We start from the raw sequence: 23,795 nt of genomic DNA, 5'->3' as shown, positions 1-23,795 counted from the left end.
GGCTGTCGATACTAGTCCCTCACAGCTTGGATTGACTGAGATGGCTTTTGCCGCTTATATTCAGAGACTTATTCGCGCCTGCATTCAGCTCTATTCTTTTGCGTTTAACTCCCGCCATGCCAAAAGCCAGACTCAAGTTGAGGCTTACAGGCTCCTGATGCTGTGAACTTCTTTGCCTAGTTAACCTTTCTGCCTTTTCGTTCTTCTGGTTCTTTCTTTTTTTGCCTTGTACTGTTTCTGTAAGGAAGCAAGGGAGTCAAGTTGGCAAGCTGCTATGCAGAGGGTTATCGAACATCCCATCTTCTTGGCGCCGTTTCTATATGTTGCCATAAAACAAACACTGCAAGCTAAAGTAAAGTTAAGAACTTTGGCTAGCCGACTACGAAAAGCTCAGACCTTGTCAAGGCCGCATCGTTGAGTCAAAGCGATGCCGACATACTGACCGCCTAGTGTGCATAGTTTGGCAGTTCAGCAGCGCAACAGGGACGAAAACCAGGAGCATGAGAGGGAAGCGCGTCCAGGACGGGACGCCCGGTCCCGGTTGCGTGTTCGTACGTCGCCTTTCTTTTGTCGCTCTACTTTGTGAGTGTGTCTTAACTCTCACCGAAAAGCGTTAACGGCTTCATTGCGCTTTGGGAAAGAAAACTTCAGTTCCCACCGCCACTGTAGGCACTTGTCTTTCTTCCTGTCATTTCTTTCTTACGCTTTTACCGGCCTCTCTGTTCACGTTCAGCAGAATTTATTGCAACCACATGTTGCTGTTTTCCCGACTGCGGCGGCACTTCCGCTGCACCCAGAAATCTCCTGGTTTCCCCCTTTCGGGGTCTTTCTTACACTGACCCTCGGTTTGCTGTGTACGTTCTTCTCCGCTCTTGCGCTCCCCCTCCCTTAGAACGGCGACACGCCCGCTTTGATTCTTTGCAACCCCACAGGACTCGTTCAGGCATCCCGCCGTATCGGCTGTCGCGTAGGTTCGCGGGCGGCGTGCCCTTCTTTAACTTGCGTTCGGACTCCTCTGCTTTTTTTTCAAGCACTGTCCATATCAAAGAGACAAAAATACATGGGCCCAAGTGGGGTGCGTGCATTCTTCCCCTGTCCATTGTCCGGACAGCGAGTTTCCATATTAACGAGGCATAAATACATTGAAAAGGTTTCGTCCCCAGAAAAACTGTCCATAATTCGGGTCGTCCATACTAACGGGGGTCATATTAACGGGGCACGACTGTACTACATATTTAGTTTTATCTACATTTATTGTTAGTTTATTAGCACGAAACCATTCTGAAACATTAAACAGTTTGGACGTTATTATGTTTTCTAGGCCCAAGAGTGACTCAAATGTGAACAAAGGAGCAGTGTCATCTGCATGCATAAAGACCTTTGAAAATTGAACGGCCTGCGGTAAGTCATTCATGAAAATAGAAAACAAAACAGGACCCAATACAGATCCTTGCCGGACCCCGCGAGTCATGGGTAGTAGTGTGGGGTGTCTGTCACTCAGCAGTACTTTTTGCTTTCTGGCGGAAAGGTAGCTATCAAAGAACTGTAAAGAGGCCTTATTAATACCACATGCTTTTAATTTTTTTCAATAACTCTGAGTGACAGACGCACTCAAATGCCTTTTTTATGTCGAGGAATATTACTATTGCAATTTGATTTTTGTGAAGAGCAGTGTTAATATGGTGAGAAAGTGATGTGACAGCAGTGGTTGTTGATTTGGCTGAGATAAAACCATGCTGCTCAGCACAGATTACTATATTATCAAGCAGAAACTTGCTAAATTGTAAGGATATTAATTTTTCAAAAACAATATGATACGTACTCATTGTTTTTGATTGAATAAATACTTCAGATAATCATTAGTATAAATAATGCATGTAATACTATCTTTTTTAGTGTTACATACACTTTCTTGCTGCAGAACACCTTGAAGTAAGGGATAGGGAAGGCAACGGCAAAATATTAGCTGTAAATCGATTTGTTCACAATAGCTGAGCTGATATATTGGCTTCTTGGTTAGCAACAGACCTTTTAGAAACGGTACACAGGTGCTCCAAAGTGCTCCAAATCGCTTGTCAAGCGGCTCCAATGGGCTCCAAAGTCCATTTTTTACTGCTCCAAAAGTTGCTCCAAATCGCAGTTTGGCAGTAGCAGGACTGATATCGCAACATGAGACAGGAATGACAAGCGTCTCGTTAATGCGAAGTGAACTTGAACAGTACGCTCTAGGTCGTATTGCTTGCCGAGCTAGGACGAGTGAATACAATCTCCAGCAAATTTTTTCTTATAGCTTTCGAACATTTACCCAAGGAAAAATTATCGCTGGAAATGCCCCGTGGCATGTGACACAGTGCATTGGCAGCGGATGCTGTTGATGCAATGATGCAAGTGCCGCAGGAAAACGAATTTATAACTTGAGGGCTGCATAGAAACACACGGCTAGCAGTAGACACGCTGGTCCACTCTCAGATTTACTTTCAACTTTGTCACCAGTGGTGTGGCCATTGCTTCGCATGGGGCATATAATCACTGCTTTGAGGAGCAATTTTTCTTTCTATAGGCATTGATCTCAACAAACATGTTTATTGAAAAAATTTGAAACAAAAAAATTACCCACCAAATTTGCAGCAATGCAGGAAAAATTATATAGTTACATAAAAATGTCAATTTTTCATCGTGCACACAAAACTAAATTTAAGCCTTGTACATGAAGAATTTAGTAGAAAACATTAGGTATGGCATGTATCATGCTTTTTCACATTCTGTGCTGCTGCCAGCAGATGGTCCTGAGACAATGACACCCTGGAGATAAGAATTGGGACCTTCAGAACATGGAGGATATCTACAGATCACCTTGCGAGCGGAGCAAAATGATTTGGAGAAAGCAAAATTTACTGGCCTGTGGTTGTTCCTAAGGTTCCAAGCTGTATTGACGCACTTTTGCTTTCAGTGCTGAAATCCGATAAGTCGAAGTTGTCTTGGGAATCGCTGTTGCTATCATCATCAGAAACATCACTCACAAGATTACCTGGATCGATGAAAGCGCGGCGTGTTTGTGGAGCAGTGCTATGCGACGTCGCAGCATCACACACACAAACAGCAGTGATAACAGAAACATCAGTGGTTCTTGTAAAAACAATCTCACAGCAAAAACTAAAACAAACAGACCGAAACTGAAAGAATAGTTCATATGTTACCTACTCACTGGATGGCGATACAGTAGAACCCCTTGATAGTAAAATCATTGGGACAGGAAAAACATCTTTACTATATCACTGTCTTTACTATAGTATCAGTTCTTGGTAATGACATGGTCCTGAAGATGCTGTCTGGTAATTAAAGGATTACTTATGAACACATCTTCTTGCTTTATGAAAAAACAAAAACACCCTAAAATACCTTCCATCTCTCTCTTATTATCTCTTCATAACATTTCTTCAGTTATAGGATTTTTTGTTGACATTTTGTGGAAGTACCACTTAAGCATGAGGGCAACGAAGCTACGAATACAACCGAGTTTGATTTAATGTGAAAACTAAATCCTTGCATGAATATGGCATCATCTTCTGCTGTTTCTGCCTTTCAAATGGCAATAGATGAGAAATGCGCATGGCAGTCAAGTGCTGCAAAACTGCACGTGCCACACCTCCCGTTTTTGCCACCACTGCCTCGAACTTCGTGCTGCACAGTGCTGTGAATGTTTGGTGGTTTCTTCTCTTCCCTATTTCTCTCTGCACTTTTACTCTATTTACTTTCCACACGGAGCGTGCCGCTTCCTTTTGATGTTTGTAGGCGTCAGGAAGAGTAGCCGGGCCAGTTGGCCCATGATCACTAAGAAAAACAGCGCACTTTCGACAGGACACAGGGAGGCAGCTTCAAGTTGTTTTTTCTTCTACGCGCTGCATGCTTTCCCTCACAAGATTTATGTAAAGTTGGGTTCTCCTGAGTGCTGCTAAACCAGGTGGTGAAGTCATAGTATAAAGGAACACTAGGCGGATTCTTTTTGTTCGTTTTTTTCCTCAAAAAACAAAATATTGCCTCGCTATCCTAGCTATCACGCGTGCAGTGTTGTCATTTCGTGAGAATTCATCGCCTTGGCCGGATGCACTTTACTATAACTGATTTTTAACAAAAATGTCTTTGGGGGGGGGGAAGGGGGGGGGGGGATGTACAGTCGTCAGGAAGGTGAACAGGGACTTCAGTTTCACTTTACTGTGTCCGAGTTTGCTATAGCAGGGTTCTACTGTAGTTGACCATGAACTCATATTTACGGATTCGAAAAGCAGCTAAATATGCATTTGCAGCCTTGGACAGTGGATAGAATAGGTGTGGGCAGGAAAGAGTTAAGTAAATAATAAGTTACAGCTAGTGAAAGCAGCAATTGAATGGAAAACATGCATTCATCAAGAATGTTTCTTCAAAGTAATTTTATACTACCTTAGTATTAGACACACACACTTAACACACAGCTCCATTCTTGCAAAGAAAAACGAATTTACATGTGAATACTGCAGGGAAGTGATCACCACAAGCCACCTCTTATTCTTCTGTATAATACTTGAGAAAACAAGAAAAAAAGCATATACTCATATTTTATGACAAGCACATCCCATTACACCCTAGCTTACTCTTAGGACAAAATTTGCTAGTCGAAATTCTTTTTCTTGTCTCTTTCCTAAAATGTGCAAATGTCCTAAACCAGATATAGTATCTTAAAATAAACTTTTAACTCCCCCTCCTTCCCCCACCACACACACACATTAGTTAAACCTTGTGTTTGGGACATGATGGCCTTATATGGCTATGAAACATGGAACTCAATACAGTGCATCAATTCTTCAAGGTGTGCAGCATTGTTTGGTTGACAGAAACCGATCGTTTTCTTAAGGAAAGCACTCACAGATGCTCTGTAAAGCATTGTTTTCGTGCCTGCACATAAAGCAGCATTTTCAACACATGATCATCTATTGCTGCCATTTTTTATTTGTATTTTTGTTTTGATGCTAATGTGCAGATTTATATGGGGTCATTTTCAGTGTTACATATGTTTTTTCTCAGTGTGGTTGTGCTCTTAAGCTGCTCTCTTATGTAGTGCTTCCTGTAAGACCTGGAAGCTTCAGTAAGCAGGCAAACAAAATAAATGCTGGATCAGATGTGTTGGGAAACTCATTTCTTTTTGCTTGAAAGCAGCAGCGTTTACAGTAGTCACATCCCTTTGCCATAATTATCAGTTCACTTTTTCTTATGTGCCTGGCGATCTTGCATTATCACAGCTTTAGAGAAAGCATGCCACAAAATGTGTGTCGGCTGGAGAATACATTCGTCTCTATGGTGACCGTAATGTGATGTTAAACTCTGTTGTGTTACGTCGTCTGAGAAGAAGTGAAACTGCTCGGTGCTTATTCAAATCACTACATTTGAGCAGTAGTGAATTGGCCCTTTATGCACAATCTGGGCTGTTTCTGAATGCACAAGTAACATCACCTGCTACATTGCAGGATAATTATACTTCAGTTTTATGTTTGATTTTTTTTTTTTTTTTTGTCAGCTGCATGAGGGAGTGAGCATTTTTAAGCATCTCGCCCATGTCCTATAAAGCTCAACACAAAATAACAAATGCACTCAATTCATGTTCGAAATTTCAAACATTCGCACATCCAAACAAGAAATGTATGTTATGTATCATATATGTATGTATACATATTGTGTTCAATGCTTTTAATTGTGAATCTGAAATTGGGCTAATGTGAGTTTTTTGTTTGTTTGTTTTTTTTTCAAAGAAATTCAATTCCAATCTTTTCCTTTGTGTCACTAAAAGGAGAGCTCTATTAGCTATACCGCGATGTGCTATAAAGCAAAAGTTGGAAATTTTTGTGTGAATGAAGGTTTGGCTTCCACTGCTGTAAAGGCTGTTTACGTATCCCAGCGTGCAGTGTTGCACCAAGTGATGCAATATTAGTAGTGGGTTGGATGAAAGAAAATGAGAGGATCCTAAACTGTGGTTTTCTCCATTCTCCTTACGTTGCAGGGGTCATATCTTCGCTTGCCAGCTATCTGCACAAGGTTGCTATGCGACGAGGCGCCATGTCCCTGGGGGCGGTACGTAGTCAACACGTTCCTTGCAGTGGCATCACTCCTCACAGTGTGTGTCATGCAGCTGTGTTCTAAGATAGGAGAAGCTCACCTAATTAAGACTCATCTGCACTGATTTCTCTGTTAATTCCAACTCTACATACTTTAGTGTTCTATTTTGTTTCAAGCTTGAATTGTCAGGAATGGATCTAGGGATTCAGATAGTGAATATAAGTCCTCCCTCAGGCATCGCTGCTGTGAGGTCTGCTTTCAATGTGGCAGCTAGTACAGCCAAGCAGTAGCAAGCCTTGAGTGAGGAGTAAAATTGTATCTCGCGTGGAAGCCCACTGTCAGGATGGAATCCAGTGTCCAGAAGAGGCTTTCCTACAGGCCATCCTCCTCCTTCCACGTACCTCTTGGCTCATGGGGCTGCAGGACATGAAGGGGTGTGCAGCCCCGCCTGGGTGGTGCAGTGGTAAGACGCCCGACTACTGTGCCGGAGTACCCGGGTTCGAACCCGACCTCGGCGGCTGCGTTTCGATGGAGGCGAAACGAAGAGGCGTCCGTGTGCTGTGCGATGTCAGCGCACGTTAAAGATCCCCAGGTGGTCGAAATTACTTCGTAGCCCTCCACTACGGCTCCTCTTTCTCTCTTTCCACTTTAACTCCCACCTTCCTCCCTTCCCTTACAGCGCGGTTGCGGTGTCCACATAAAACAAGTGAGACAGTTACCGCGCCTTTCCCTTCCTATAAAGCAATCAATCAGGTGAAGGGGTGTGCAAAGCCAAAAATGCTGTTCACACTACGCAACACATCAGCAGCTGCTATGAATTTTCACTATTGTGTAGCTCTCCAGTGGAAAATGCATCTCTGGCCAGGTGATGAGATGGCGCAGACAGCTTAGTTAGGCTTGATCCAGTCCTTAGTTGAATGTCATGATACAGGAAACCCTCTTGTTAAGCTCTGTGAAAGCAGAGAAGGCTGTTGAGATTAGTTAAACAACTCCAGCAGTTTTTCAAAATTTGGGGTTACCGTATTTACTCGCATAATGAACGCACTTTTTTCCCCGAAATACCGAAGTGGAATTGGGGGTGCGTTTATTATACGGGGTAAGAAGGGTTTTCTGGCGGGCTAGTTGGTGCTTGTCATTCATGATTAAACTGCGCGAAAACACATACACACATAGAGCGCAGAACTTCCAACTTTTATTCGAAAAATGCTTCGAGCATGCCTTTTATACGCTCAAAACAACCACCACATGACACAGCTGGGATCAAAAACAGATAATTATTGACAGATACGTGTACATGATATGCGGACCCGCCAGAGCGCCAATCTAAACTACACCAGTGTGTGCAAGCTTACGCACCGTTGGACCTTGATAAAAGGATAACAGGGAACCGGAAGAATAAAAATCCTGAAAGTCAAGATACTACCAATACCACGAATGAGGGCATCAACAAAACGTTGTATTACTAGCGAAACTTACTCAGCCAAATGGGACGAGTGGCGGAACCGACAGTAATAGCAGAAAACGATGAAGGTGCAAAGCCACTAAAAGACGTAAGCTGAAAAGAACTAAGACCTAAGCAAACCGCTGAGGCTGAAACTGTGAAACTGAGAGTGAAATTGTGTTTAGCCAAAGGAAAAAACAGCGCTAAATGTTAGACAGAACACACAAAAAGACGAACGGGACAGGCGCTGACTCCAACTAAGTTTATTGAAAGATACATGTGTACAAATATATAGCCCGAAGACGGCGAACGCCTGCGCGTGTCCTGAAAGGTAGGACGGAAAAAAAAAACAAGAAAAAAGAACAGAAAAACGTTCTCAGGTAAAACTTGTCATAACCTCACATTTTTCAACGCTCGCTTTCATGCAGAAATATAGAAGTGGTGCTAACACACCTACCCCCCCCCGCCCCCCCCTCCCCCTCTCTTTGATAAAAAAGGCTTCTGCAAGCTCGCGAGCTAATCTGTCTTTACTTCCGGTTAGAATTTTAATCTCTCCAAATCGTGGTTCACAGCTTTTTTTATTTTCATCAAAGCAGGAGGTTTTTTCCTTTGGTTAAACACAATGTCACACCAACTAGCCCTGCCAGAGATACTGTTGGCTGAGAGTGAAAGATGGAGACAACAAAAACAAAGTTAAAGACGACGCGAGCAATGAAAAGGCAAAAAACCATGGTAAAATCTAAGAAGGATGGAAAAAAACAATTGACAAGAGTACAGGTGCGGGTTTAAAAAGGACGGTTTAAAGTGTACCTTTCTAAATACGAGATTTCTTTATCAGAAAGCATAATGGATGGTGTGCTCACACAATTCTTAGAATTCTTTGCGATTAGGAATGCCTCAATTATCTCCCTTTCCATTTTAGTTTGAGCCGTTGCTAAGAACTCTGTGCTTTCAAGAAACGGGTGACAATCAGTTTTTTCGCACTTCTTACAATGTAAAGCTAAATTTCCTCTTGAGTTGGCAGAAAGGTTACGAACATGTTCAGCTGCCCTCCCATTGAAACATCGCCCGGTTTGACCGATGTACATCTTGCCACAGGATAATGGCACCTGATAAGTAACTTCTCTGGCACATTCAGTGTACTCAAGGCTGTGATTTGAGGTGCAGCTTTGCTGCCTATCATCTCTGTTCATGATTGCACACTGTTTAGCGAGCTTACACGGTGCAGCAAACACGAGTCGGATGCCGTATCTTCCTGCAGCTTTCTTTAAGTTGTGAGACACTTGGTGCAGGTAAGGCATAACACACACTGGTTTTTGGTCTTCGTTCATTTGGCTGTTCGTATTCTTCATCCTTTGTAGCTAACGTTCACAAACACAGACTATCAGTTGCGGCGGATACCCAGCAGCATACATCTTCTCAATCTGACGGTTAAGACTTGAACCCATTCTGTGCTCACATGGCTTTTCTAGGGCCGAACGGCAGGCAAGGTGAACAATCGCTCTTTTAACCAACTTTGAATGTGCACTGTGAAAGGGTAGTACTAACTGCTTGTTCATTCTGGGGTTGTATGACCAACAGATATGTGAGGGCGTAAATTCTAGATTAGTATCCAGAAACTGAATTTGGTTGCCTTTGGGCAATTCAAATGTAAAATTAAGCCCTTTTCCTTCGCACTTGACAATATTAAGGATAATACTAACGACTGTCACGCAATTGGTTACCGCTATCCATAACTTTAGTTCCGTATTCGATAAATCAGAACAACTAGACATACTTTTTTTAGACTTCAGCAAAGCGTTTGATAAAGTTCCCCACAATAAACTTCTTGGAAAACTCAAATTAATAGGTGTGCCCTTGGCCTTGGTAAACTGGATTGCATCCTACCTACAAAATAGAACTCAGTTTATCGATATTGGTGGTATTCTGCGTCACTTCCAGTGACATCTGGCGTTCCCCAAAGAAGCGTACTAGGAGCGTTGTTATTTTTTATTTATATAAATGACATTGCATGTTTCATTCTAGAAATCTTAACATCGCTTTATTTGCCGATGACTGCATGCTGTACATCCCAATAAGTTCTGTGGCTGACCAAATCTTACTGAATAATGATTTCTGCGAAATTGTGGCCTGGTGTGACAAATCAGAAATGGCCTTCAATCCTGATAGGGCAGTGCTCTTGTGCATGACAAGAAAGAAATATCCTATGCACTTTAGCTACTCTGCTTGCGGCACTACTATTTCAGAAGTCAAAAATTACAAATATTTAGGTGTCTTAATAAATTCGCAGCTTAACTGGAGCGACCATGTTGATTCCATCTGTTCATCTGCGTTAAAAAAACTTGGACTTTTGAAACACAAGCTCAAAGGAGCACCTAGTCACGTTAAGCTTTTAGCCTATAACTCTATTATTGGCCCAAACTTGAGTATGCGGCTATAATGTGGGATCCGTACACCAAAATAGATATAGCAAAAATAGAAAATGTACAAAGACGGGCTGTGAGATTCATTTTCAATAAATTCAAGAGGACTGATTCCCCATCGGCTTTAATGGCAGCTAACGAAATTAAACCTCTCCATATAAGACGGAAAATTGCTCGACTAACATTTCTTTATTCACTCATCCAGGGAAAGTTTGGAATTTCTTCCTCACCTTATGTTACTCCATCAACCACACGAAAAACCCGTTACCAACATACCCATGCCCTAACACCATATTTCGCGAAAACGAACTCGTTTAAATACTCTTACTTTCCACGCACAATAAAAGAGTGGAACGCACTCCCTGAAAAAATTTTTTCAGGTGAGAGTTTTGAGATGACTGTTAACAGTGAATGTACTTACTAATGAATGTATCTGCAATGTATTCCCTTAGGCTTGTTCCGTTCGTTTGTTTCATGTGTCAACTGTTTTTGTATGGCATTTTACAACATGTTATGTTATTTGCCCTTCCTGCTTGGACCACATGAGGTCTGCAGTATTGTATAAATAAAATAAAATAAAAAATAAATTAAGCAGACTAGAGTTAGAAGAGAGGTTTAACATCACGAGATAATCATCAATGTACCGAAATGTCCACACAATGCGTTGGTTGGAGAGACAACTTTTCAAGCGCTGGTCCAAAGAAGCGAGAAAAATACTACATAAAACTGGTGCCACAGATGATCCTATGCATATACCACTTTTCTGAATGTATAACTGTCCTTTGTGGCAAATCGCGGTCGATGCACGGTAAAATTTCAACAGTTCAAGGAATTGTTCCAAAGACATGCCGTTCCATTATGCTTTCTGATAAAGAAATCTCGTATTTAGAAAGGAACACTTTAAACCGTCCATTTAAACCCGCACCTGTACTCTTGTTGTTTCTTTCCATCCTTCTTAGATTTTAGCCTGGTTTTTTGCCTTTTCATTGCTCGCATCGCCTTTACCTTTGTTTTTTGTTGTCTCCATCTTTCACACTCAGTATCACAGTTTTAGCCGTGGCGGTTTTCTTAGCTCTTTTTAGCTTACGTCTTTAGTGGCTTTGCACCTTCATCGTTTTCTGCTATTACTGTCGGTTCCGCGTCTCATCCCATTTGGCTGAGTAAGTTTCGCTAGTAATACAGCGTTTTGTTGATGCCCTCATTCGTGGTATTGGCAGTATCTTCACTTTCACGATTTTTATTCTTCCGGTTTCCGGTTATCCTTTTATCAAGGTTCAATGGTGCGTAAGCTTGCATACACTGGTGTAGTTTAGATTGGCGCTGTAGATCGTGTTGTTTCCACCAGTAACGCATGTGAACTTCGTCTATTCCAAAATGCCTACTGGCTGCACGATTCCCGTGCTCAATTGCATACTCCACAGCCTGTGACTTGAAGCCGGCCATTTGATTGGCTGTCTCCGCACGCCCCCGCCTAGGGTGCTTCGATGCGCGCGCCCTCTCCAAGGGTGGAGACCTATGAGACCTATGCTATGAGATTTGGGCCCACTATTCTCATCGCGCTTTGGAAGCGCGCACTGGGATTGAATGCGCTCCCTTGAAAGGGAGCTTCTTTGCTCACGGAGTTCCACATATCAATATCAATAGAAGGCAAATGATGTAAACAATAAAATTTCATACTTTTACAAACTTAGTGGCCTCCCTGGTTGCCTATTTTATGCAGTGATTCTTCAGGAATACACGACCAAGCCATGCTATTATAGTGTGGTATTTCGCAAGCATCTCGGCACCCAATATTATACCACACATTTTGCAAAACCTGCTCATTTAAAGTGGGGTTTTATGGTGTCTTAAAGATAATATTGTATTTACTAGCATAATTTGTGCGTTGTTTTTTTTTTTTGCACGAAAATTTTGCAAACGTACCTTAAGAACTCATCCGCAGAAAGGACATAACGTGCAATATGTATAAAAAAAAGTGAGGCATCATACGCAAGCAAAACTCTTTCTTTTATTAAGTGCACATACTGTATCTAGTCGGAGTCGCTGCTGGTAAAAACTGGATTCCAAGCCATGGCTGGCATCGTCGCAGCTGTCGTCACCATCGTCTCTGGCGTCCCAAATAGCGTCATTCTCGGTTCCAACAAGCACATTTGATAGTCCAGTTTTTTTTAAGCTGTATTCCACAATGTTGGGAGGGACCCTGTCCCACGCTGCCAGTATCCATTCACAGACCGTCTCCAAAGGAGGCCTCTTCATTCTTCTAGAGGGAGTGAGGCTGTGTTCTCCGCTGGTCATCCATTCTACGTACAACTTCCACATGTTGTCTTCAAACGGTCTCCAATGGGTGCAGGACTGATGTTAGGTCGCCTGGGATGACAGCCAGGTTGGCCTTCATCTTCAACTTCTGTTTCACACTGTCGACGACATGGCCCTTGAGGCTATCAAGGACCAACATTCATGGTTATTGCAAGAGAGCGCATGGTCGCTTCCCCCACACAGTGTCCAGCCAGTCGAGCATTAATGCTTCATTTATACACCTTTTTTCATGGACACGAACATGGATGCTTCCTTTCACTTTCAATATTCCTACGCAATTCCTACACCTGAGTATTGCAGTTCACAGCAAAGTACTTACGTCCCGATGCTTTCAGGACGGGGCTACAGAAAACCAGTTAAGTTTTCAAGCCACCGGGTCATGCGTCTCTTACTGTTGTACTTTCTTTATGTGGCCCTCGTCTTCAATTTTGTTTTTTAAGTTACTCTCCTAGCCGCCCCTATCCGGCCATCCGACCGACCGTTCCTAAACTATTTGGGCAAATGCTGCTTACAGAAGTCTGCCGAGCCGTAAAGTAAACACAGCACCGACAGCAAGGACACTGGAGGGAGACGCGCTTTGGTGATGGGGCCTGTGTCGCGGTCCCCTGTACATTGTTCGCAGGCAGTTTATGGTCTTTTTGGTAAGGACTGCTTTTGGACAGCTGAAAACTGTAATGCGTGAAAGGCTGCTATCGTATATTATCAGCTAGCAACACGTGCAAGCAGTTGCATGGGAATGGGATGCTTAACTATTTTTTTCACACCTTGCCAATGGCCATCTTAACTCAGAAACTCCATGTATATCTCTACTGTGAACTTGGCTGGCAAATGTGGCGTTTGAGGGTGTTTTATTATTTTATTGTTATTTGGGGTGACTGGGCAAGCTCTTCAAGAGGATTTCGTGGAATGTGCTCACGAGCAAACAAACTTGTAAGCACAGTGTTTTCTCAGAAGCTTGTTTGTATAGAAAAAGCGTGCTCCTGGGGAATCGCCACCATTTGTGACACATGGCGGCAACGGCCTCTGTTCTTCCTCTCCACTGTGATGCTTTCTGGTCTCCTCTTCTGGCCGCGCGCCCCGGGAGTTGCGCCTCCTAAAAGCCTTCTAGTATCTCCGTGGTTGCATTGAATACGACATAGAACGCAAGCCAATTCGTGTGGCTGAAAATGTGTCTGGCACTAGAACATGTGCAGAACTGAAAGCAAAAGATTTCCAGTGGTATAACATGGCTACCGTATCGTTCTGGATCCATGTGGAACAGTGGATGCCCACCATACTCATTGACTAAAAGTAAAGCCCCTCAATAAACTAAAAGTAGCACCAACATGTGAAGATTGCCGCCCGCCTCCTCTCCGGCGCTCTCCTATGGCGTTCGACCCTCCCATTGGCCGAGCGCCATCACGTGTTTTCGCGCGCTTTTTTTTCTTGCTTGTTGTGTTGGCTGCCTTCTTTTCTGGTGCAAAACAATGCGCGCGTGACGCATATCGTCGTGAGTTTTGCTATGGTTCATGCCTCTTTCACGCTGTTCTTTTTTCTTCGTTCTTCGTTGCTTCGAAATGTCATGTTTTTGCGCTTTCTGGTGTAGCACACGTGGGCATGATGACAAACGGTTGTTTATAATACTGTCCGCGAATCGAGATGCGGCGCAGAGGAAGGTTTCGTGGCACCGAATCGGCTGTGCGGACTATAAGTGAGCAATTGCTCATCTCTAAACTAATATGCCGCCACACACTCTCTACGGATTCGTTCATTTTTTCGCCTTGCCAAGTGCCACATGCCCGTGCTTCATGTTTTTTTTTTTAAGCTTTTCGCATTAGACATCGATTAAGTATAGAATAAAGTCTTTGGTTTTTAAGGCGAAAGCCTTTCATCGTTGTCAGCAGGAGCTGTCAGCAGAGGATATTACACTTTCGAAAGAGATAGTTAGAAATAAATAAATAAACCTTGTCTCAACCAGGAGTCGAACCTCCATTTGTTGGATCCCCAGCTGAGCGCATTACCAACTGTACCGCGCCCCAGATCATAAAACGTTCATTATAATTACTTGCCCTTGTCTACCGTGAGGACAGTGTGATTCCGTGAGTGATATATACTGCACCTTTATTTTCCTGTCAACGAATTACAGAACGCTGGTGAACTTTGATGCATTCATTGGAATGTTGGTTGTGTTCGCCTTTCATTTGGCGCTTCCTCGAACGCCGCACCACACTGCAAACAGAAGCAGACCCAGATGTCTAGGAGGGGTTAGTACAGCAGGCATCAGCAGCATTTCAAATTGATTTACAGGATAGAAAAGGTGCAGTATCTGTCACAATTCTCCGCGGATACGTACCACGCCGTAAAGGAAGGGAAGAAGGTGGGAGTGAAAGAAGAGAGGGAGATAGAGGTGCCGTAGTGGAGGGCTACGAATCCACCGCGCTATAATGGCTTTCGCCTCATTGCACTTTAGTGGTCCAAAGTGCCGTCTAGCATTTTTTAGCTACTCAGCCATGCTTTCTGAGGCGTTGTTTTTGCCGTGAATGTAAGCTAACTACATGTTTTGAGTGTGTCGCCGCATTTAACTGAAGCAGTGATGAGGCGACCGGATAAAGCCACATATTTCGTGCTTTGCTTTCTTTTGGTGTTCTAGCTCTCGATTTCGCCGCCACGCATGCAAGCTCTGATGGATCTGCAGCTGAAGTTCGAAACACATTTAAGATGACTGCGGCCATACTTTTCACGTTTAGCGACAGCTTGCAGACCAGTCGAAGCTGCAAAGAAACCATACACAGACTTGCTAAATTGTTCCCATCTGCTGCCTAGTTACAATTTTTTTAAAGCATGCTGCTCAGTTTGGCCAACAGGTGACGAACGAAGGACGCACGGAGGCGAGTTGAACCGACGCCAAAACACAACTGAAACTATTCTGGTGGAAAATCCCTGTCGACATTCTGTATTGATGTTTCAGCAGCGAATAATATTTTAACATGAACACATTGCGAGAAAATGCAGGCTGAAATGATCTGATGAGACCCGGTGTCAGCACCTTCATACCGGCGCCAGCTCCAGAGAGCGCTCGCTAACCGAGCACCGCATAGATGGAGCCACGGTCGAAACGCGAGAGGAGGAGCGGCGGCGCCGGAGGAGGAGAGAGGAGATGGTGCTACTTTTAGTTTATTGAGGAACTTCAACTAAAAGCAGTAGTCGTGGTTGCCGTTAACTCAAGCTAGCAGCATAAGTCGCAGGGAGCTACCTATAACTCAGTTGTCTATATGTGCATGTCATCCATAAAAGCTAGTATATGTCACACTTACCCGCCGTACAGATATGAATGGCTTGCATTTGACAACCACTAATGAGAAAGACTTTAATCATGGCCACTCGTTCAAGCACTGTGAGGGGCAGGCCGGATTTTCCTCCAACAAACAAAACCGTGTTTCAGAAGAACCCTTGGTTGACCAACATTCTCAGCGACCACACTGCTGCGTTTCGGAGCGCCTTCTTGCTTGCCCTCTTTAGCCCATGGCGGCAGCCAGGGTGTGGCAGCCACTTTGGCATCCATGCCGTAGCTGCAGATTTCGCAGAGGGCACTGTGTTATTGTTTGGGAAAGAGCGGGATAGAGACTGCAAGGCAGCTGTCAGTGTTGCCTGCCTAGATGAGAGCGTCTGTGTGAATAGCCTTGTGATGTTTCAGACCTTTAGGCAGCAAATACCAGTCAGCTTTGACGTGCTAAGCTGTAAAGCTTAGACAACTTAGCTCTACAAATATTTTTAATCGTCTTGGCTTTCTGGGGCTCTTCCTTTGTTCGCAGTCGGGTGCTATCCTGGCGGTAGTTGCAACACTGTGTGTGCAGTACCCAGACGCGCAGCTGAGCATCATCTTCCTGCCTTTCCTCACGTTCTCCGCAGCAGCGGTGAGTGGGCTGTCTTCTGCATGTGTGTGCTATGCCTACAAACATCTGCTTAGTTTTTTCTAGAATTGCAATAGCGAAGGAAACAAAGAAATGTGCCAAACAGACCTTGTTTCTTTTATTTTTCCCACACTGCATATTTCATCTCTTGCTACTGTATTTTAGTGCTCTTTTTACTTGTCCGATATATATAGGTAGTGTATCCGTCATAGCTACTTTGTTCGCTATGTCGCCCTCTAGCAGCTGACTGCATATATTAAAGGTCGCCACTGTGTTTCTCGTAAGAGCAAGCAAATATGTCATGTGCTGGGGAAAAGCTGCATTCTTTCTTTGCACTTTTGCATTGCAAACTATTCTTCAGCCACTGATGCAAAGGTGTACCACAACATCAACAAGATAACTAAAAAAGGTTTCAACTCACATTCAGTATGAGTGCTTGGGTAAACCTGTATAACCTCTGAAGTTTCCACTCTGTTCAGTATGAGCACTAAACCAGCCCTGGTTTAGCCTGTTTAACTTCCAAAGATCACCAGTTTTTCTAGTGGAAGGTCTGAGTTGGGAAGGGTAAAACTTATTTTATCACTGGGTGTATCGGTCTCTTCAATACAAGCATTAAACTGGACCCTGTTAAACTTGTCCAAACAGTATATTACTATCGATGCCATGAACTTTGTACCAGACACGGAAAAGCCTGTTTGGACCTGTTATAAACCTTTTCTCTGCAAACCGAACCGGCACGGAACCTCCTCGTTCCTGTAAGATCCAGTTTCCTTGAATACGGGATTTTTCAATCAGAATGCGCATATCTTCCTCCCATGGGATATGGAGAGGATTTGCATTTGTCATGTAAATATGGCAATTTAATCCTTTCTCTCCGAATGGGCATTGTAATTTGGTCAGTGATAAGAAGGTCAACATGACATGACAAATGGCAATTGGTATGTGATAACCGAACTTTTGTTGAAGCTTGAATCATAATCTGATACTGTATCCTACTATCTTAGATGAAAACATATACAGTCAAACCTCGATATAACAAACACGCATATAACGAATTATTGAATATATCGAACTGTTCCGAAATATTTTTGTCAAACATGTATTTTTAACTTTTCATAGCGAACGCGGTTCAGCATAAATTGGATATTACGAAACTTCGCGACGCCAAGCACTACCTCACTTTAATAGCAGGAGGTAGGCTTCATATATTCTTGTAAGTTGTTTTGATTCAAAAATAAACTTTCAACTTCAACTTCGTTGCACTACATGTGTGTTGTGTGGCGCAGCAAACGTTCAGGACTACCTCGCAGGCGCTGACAGTGCCACAGATGCCACGACGGCATTGGGAGTTGACAGCCAAAGAAATCCATGGCCTGCGAGATCGCTCCCGCGCCTGTTTGTGCGCGCGGAGGTACAGTCAAACCTCGTTATAACGAATTCTCATTTTGCGCGGAAATTCGTTCGTTATATAAGTTGTAAAAGTAAACACAAATTCCTACAAAAAAAAATTCTGTTCATAAACCCAAGTAAAGGCTACCCTAAAATGGAAAGCACAGAGCTGAAAAAAAAAGTAATTTTTTTTTTCTTTAAAGCATGATATAAGCACGCGAAAGCTTACCTTTCATTTTGCACTGCCAAGCAAAAATGAGCACACAAATCGGGATTTAGGCCACGCAGAACTGATTTATTTAAAAAATGACGTAATCTTCATTTGGCAGCACTTCACACTATTCGATAGAAATCGACACTGTGTCAAATACGAGCTGCATAACCAATCGCTTTCGGTAGCAGCATTTTAGTGAGCGAATGATGCCCCTGTCTAATGGCTGCAGAACTGAGGTCGAGTTTGGCGGCAAAAAAACTAGATGGACCGCTTCAAGTGGTACAGACACCTTATGGGCAGAGCAGTTGTCCAATATAAGGAGCACTTTCCTGCGCTGCTCTGCCATGTCTTTGTCGAAGGCCTTCAGTCATGCTTCAAAGAGTGACGACATCATCCACGCCTTTTTGTTCGAGTGATAGTCCGCTTGGACATTCCGGGCGTTGCGCAGGCACCTGGGGCGAGCAGATTTACCAATAACAGTTAGCCGCCTTTTATCTGACCCATCCATGTTGACACAAACAACAACGGTGACGCGGTCTTTGCTTTTCTTACCTCCTCGGCACAGTTCGTTCTTCGCAACGAGTGACCTTTCTGGGAGCAGCTTAAAAAAAAGCTCAGTCTCGTCCACGTTGTAGACATCGCGCATCCCGTAGCTATCCAGTTGCATGCGGAAGCTTTCTGCCCACTTCTCGCAGTTCTCTACATCGACGGCTGCTTCTTCGCCCGACAAGGTGTGGCAAACAATCTGGTGGCGGTCTTTAAATCGCTGCAGCCAGCCACTGCTTGCATAGAAGTCATCGTGGCCTAAGACGCAAGCGAGACTTCTCGCCTTCATTTGAAGCACGGCACCAGACACAGGCAGGTTGTGCGCTCTAACGTCCTTGAACCACACGAATAAGGCATCTTCAACATCCTGGTGGTGACAACGTGACAATACCTGACGCGCTTCCTGTCGTTCTTCACGGCGCCTGCAGAGTGCACGTTTTCTATCTTCTGCCTTGCGCTCAGTATGGTTGACAGAGTGCTAGACGCAACGCCGAAGTCTGCAGCAATCTCTTTCTTCTTGCGCCCGCTGTAGACCGCCCTGAATATTTTTATCTTTGTTTCAAGAGAAACTGCTTTGCGTTTCGGCGCCGCCATGCTGCAAGACGACGGCACGACCTCGAGGAAAGTGAGCACACGCGCGGGTCGGTAAAAAGTAGGGGCAGGGACACGCGGGCGGTGGTTTGATCACGTGCAGGTCACATGCCAGGCAGCCGTTGATGCTAGATTCACTCGCGGTCCCTAGATGGCGTGGCGTGCGAAAGCGCAGGTGATTCAAACACATTTTAGGTGGAGGCGACGCGGGCGGTGGTTCGATCACGTGCCGGTCACATGCCAGGCAGCCGTTGATGCTAGATTCATTCGCGGTCCCTAGATGGCGTGGCGTGCGAAAGCGCAGGTGATTCAAACACATTTTGGTGGAGGCGATTGATAAAACCGAAATTTAGCGTTTTGAAAATTTTTTTTTGCTTCTTTGCGGATTTTGAATCCTGTGAATACGAAATATGCTTCGTTATAACCGATTTAGTGTCAAATTTTCAGTTTTTCATTTCGTTATACAGATAGAACTCCCATAGAAATAAAGCACAGCCAACCAAACTTTGCTTTTACTTCGTTATATCCGATAATTCGCTGTATCCGTGTTCGTTATAACGAGGTTCGACTGTAATCTCAGAGGCCATGAGAAATAGTTCGCATCTCACAATCGCTGACAGCGCCGCTTCAGCAGCGGCGTGATGGAATGTTGCTCTTGCCTTTTTGGTTTTTGCGTCTTGCGTTTTTTCGTTTTAGTGTTAGCAGCGGCGTCGCGCCGTGGCCGTCGTAGCGTTTGGCAGAGGCGGCCGTCGGTCGTCGTGTCGAGTGTGGTGCGCGGGTGTGCGTAGTGCTGTGATGGCAGTGAACGTGTAAAAAAGCGCAGCACTGACGTTAAAGACCAAGCTCAAGATAAAATCAGGGCCTTCAAGGCAGTTTACAAGAGGAGACTGATTGACACTCTTCTCGTGAAGCTTCTTATGAAGCAGGACTTAAAGATCTACTTGCTGGGAGCATTAAAGCGGCATAGGACATCGTGAAAGGTGAAACGATCGCTTTCGGCACGCAGGTTTTGTTCCAGCAGAGGCCCGTGCATCAAATGACGATGGGGATGATTCCGACGAAGCAGAGATCCGCGAGCTCGATGAGGCCTGGATCGATGTTTCGCGTTTTGTTGGTGGCATGCCCGCAACAATGACTGTAGAGGACTTTGTAGGCGACGACGACATCGCGGTGACCATGCCGAAATCGCTGATGCCGAAATCGCTGTGGAAGTTTCTGAACATCCCGCAGACGAAGCTCAGGCTGACCCTGGAGACGATGAGAACATTCCGACTTCACAAGAAGCACTTGCATTGGATTTCCTGCGCTGCCACTGCAGTGCTATTGCGAGCAGTGGGTTTGCCCTTGTTGAGTGTTTGCAAACTGTGGAACAGGGCGTGATACGGAACGCGATCAACACAAAAAAGCAGGCCGCGATAATGCAGTTCTTTGCGCATAGATAAATGGACGTGACCCAAGCAGGCACCCTCCGTGTTGCCGTGCCTTCTCTGATTGAATTTTGCTGCTCTTGCATGTATTTTCTACGAAATTTTATATTATGAATTACGGATAGAGCGAACTATTTTCCGATTTTTTTAACTGTTCGTCATAACGAGGTTTCACTGTACAGTAAAGACCGCTTATAACGTAAGTAGCGGGAGTTGCGAAAATCTGCGCTATAAACGGTACCGCGTTATAACCGAAACTTCGCGTTTTTAGGCTGTTACGCATGTGAAACGGGCAACCTACCTTTTAAACACAATTTATTGCACATTTCACACACACACACAAACTCAGCATGAACAATGTTTATCTCACGAGTGCGTTACCAGCGGAAGAATGCGGTGATTTTCGTCTGGCGGTGTGTTTTCACTGCACTCCGGACGATCTCATCCTCACAATGCTGAAGCACTGAAGCGCATTGTCGCTCAAGCTGTTTCTCACGCTGTTTCTCGAAATCATCTGAAGAGTGCTGTGTCCACGTCCTCGTACTTCGACGCACGAATTCTCTTTCGTAACAGCGATGAAGAATCTTGCTGCAGTTGCTGCCGCACCTTCTCCCGATTCTTGTAAATAAATAGTCGGCACAGTTGTGTCAGGTATGCCACACTTTACTGCCACCGACGCTTTCTTCAGCCCGCTCTCGACGTCCTTTATAACACATTTTTTGGTTTCGAGCGATAAAGCATGCGACGTTTTCACGCTGTTGAAGACGCCGACGCCATGGTGGCAGAAGCGTGCAGCACAACACAAGTCACGACGGACGCAACAAAGAGACTGGCGGGTCGGAAAAAAAAAGAATGGCTGCGCTACTGCTTCTACCCCGCACTCCGTGCCACGCACACACGAATTGGGCGCTGCCAGCATAACGTACATGCTCCATAGTGACCCTGCCTTCCTTCGGGTACTTCGGGGTTTCCTTCTCGCTCTGTCTTTTCATCGCACGCATCCGCCCAACAGCCACTGCTTTCCACCGCAGACTGCGTGGGCCCTTCAACCTCCCAAAAACCACGCTATAACCGGTATTCTGGTTCACGCGCCTGCATATTATGCGGTCTATGGTACATTCTTGGTACATTGGTACATTGAGTTCTATGGTACAAATACCGATGGTAAGAAAAACCGCGTTATAATCGCTTCTGCGCTAAAAGTGGTTACGTTATAAGTGGTCTCCACTGTAGATGGTGTCTTTACTCATTTAGGCTTTTTCAAAGCAAGTCTGGCAATGTTGTTGTCATAGCATCGACACATACTGTTTGTCATTGTCATGTGCGGCACATGCAATGTTGCACCAGTGCGAGTGTTGCTCACGCAGGCCCTCAAGGGTGTGCTGATATTTGATGCGGCGGGCGTGCTGCTGCGGTGGCGACTTCTCGACCATGCAGCCCATCTGGGAGGAACCCTGTTTGGCGTGTAAGTGTGCTTTATCTCTCTTCAAGCTTGCACTCGGAGACCAGCCATAGGCACGTCGTGTTAGCAATGTTTCATCTCACCACTTGTGGAACTTCCCTTAGGGCTTCCCCATAATGCTATCTGGTGTCCGGATTGGGCCAAAATTCAAAGGCTAGTGGATTTCAACGGCCCTGGGACGAGTGATATAAACCGCATTCAGATTGAAAACTCCGAGATGTTTGATAAATGCGCTGCGGCCTAAGAACAAAACAGTGAAACAGACGCAGTAACAAAAGCTCGAGAGATAAATGAAGAACTAAAGCAAGCAAGACTGTCTCAGCTCTCGCATTGGTAATATCACTGCCACCTGGAAACCCTTGCAAACTGGTCTCTGTGGCTGGCCTTATCAGCAGACACTATAGTCACTCACACAACTCCCAGAGCATTGTGGAAGTTTGTGGGCCAGTTGGAAACAAAATGACAACTACTATACCCCGCTGCATTTTATCCCACCCACATTTGGCAAGCAAAGGTGAGCAAGCAGGGGCAGTGGCAACAAGGAATTGTTCTTGTTTCAGCAAGGACTGCTCCTTGTTGCCACTGCTTGCTCTTCTTTTTTCATGCACGAGCCTTGCCCTATATTTATTTTCTGTCACCAGCGAGATAATGGGCGTGGTGTGTTACACTTGCAAAGGCACGTTTTTTTATCTTTGCACGTATCAAGCCTGATAAGGTGTTTGAAAAGTGCACTATCTTTTCCACCTTCGTTGTTGTTGCTCAACCACACAGCACATTTGTACAGACACAAATTTCCAAGGATACCAGGTGGACATATAATTTATTTCCTTAGCATATGAAAGTTTTGGTCAATATTTGGAGTAGCGAGCGGCATACCTAATATAGAATTAATGAAGTCTACACAGGATCTGCTCAGCCCGTGCTGAATGCCATTGCAGGGGTTACGTGCTGTACGGCCAGGAGGTGTGGAAGCGCAGGGAGCCTATCCTGAGGACGTGGCACCAGCTGCGTGAAGGCTGGGCTGGGCGCGGATGATGTCTTTACAGGCAAATAAAGCTGTCATGCTACACCCCTTGCCTCGACATTCGAGACAAATTTTCTTGTCTGCATCGGGAATGCAAACCACAATTTCTGGAAGCACTAGTTGTTAAACTACTGAAGGGATTTCTGTGGAAATTTGAAATTTTGGAAGGAATGTAAAGAACAGACTAGAAAGCTGGGCAGTTTGCATGGTGATCATGATGACTTAGTGGGTAGTAGGCATAAACTTTGCAAAGGCCGAGAACGAAGACACGTAAGGTACATCGTAAAGGTTCGTAAATACTTCTTAAGTAATATTATTATTATTATTATTATTATTATTATTATCATTATTATTGTAGTGAACAACAAGCAAATATCACGAAGACGAGGAAAAGAACGACAAAGTGCCGCTGCGTTGCTCGAGCTCGCTGGTGTATGCCTAGGCTAGCTGTGTTCTTGTGTTATTCGCCATGTAGCTTACAGAGGGCTATATTTCCTGTTAAAACATAGTAAAACCCCCTTTCACTTGGTGGAGATGCGGGGTATGAAGCGGAGCCGTTGAAGGAAGCGGTGCGGGCCTAGGACAGGCTGCATGGTTGGTAACGGCTCAAGCGGAGGCTGCGCAGCCACAGCCGCGTAGGTCAAAGGAGCTGCAACAGAAGGTTGGCTGTACTGTACTGGTGCTCCGACATATGTCAAAGGAGCAACAGGAGCTTCAGGATGCGTGGGAAGTGCTTCTGCGACTTGTTCGTGGAAGACTGGCTGGCCTCGTATGAGCGGGTTAGTACTCACAACCAATGGGACGACGCCCGAAAATTCAGTAATGTCATATTCTACCTAATGGACGTAGCCAGCCTGTGGTTCCGCAGCCACGAGGCCGATGTCACATCGTGGTCTGCTTTCAAGACTAGTTTTGCCAATATCTTTGGCCGGCCTGCAGTGCGCAAGCTGCGCGCTGAGCAATGCCAGCACAGCCGTGCACAGCTTCC

General features: G+C 44.7%; 1 protein-coding gene across 1 annotated transcript in view; it reads left to right on the top strand.

Annotated features, from left to right (window-relative positions):
* Positions 1-22,852, top strand: part of rho-7 (rhomboid family intramembrane serine protease rho-7) — a 105,833-nt gene extending 82,981 nt beyond the window's left edge. Inside the window, exons 6-9 of the mRNA XM_084595731.1 lie at positions 6,029-6,099; positions 16,056-16,157; positions 21,689-21,786; positions 22,722-22,852. Coding sequence (XP_084451857.1) covers positions 6,029-6,099; positions 16,056-16,157; positions 21,689-21,786; positions 22,722-22,818 — 368 coding nt within the window. The 3' untranslated portion in view covers positions 22,819-22,852. The remainder of the gene's footprint in view (positions 1-6,028; positions 6,100-16,055; positions 16,158-21,688; positions 21,787-22,721) is intronic.
* Positions 22,853-23,795: the final 943 nt, after the last annotated feature.

This window comes from Amblyomma maculatum, chromosome 2 (genome assembly GCF_055883805.1).
Source record: "Amblyomma maculatum isolate TAMU_Amacu chromosome 2, ASM5588380v1, whole genome shotgun sequence".
Lineage (NCBI taxonomy): Eukaryota > Metazoa > Arthropoda > Arachnida > Ixodida > Ixodidae > Amblyomma > Amblyomma maculatum.
This window is presented reverse-complemented; position numbering and strand designations above follow the sequence as displayed.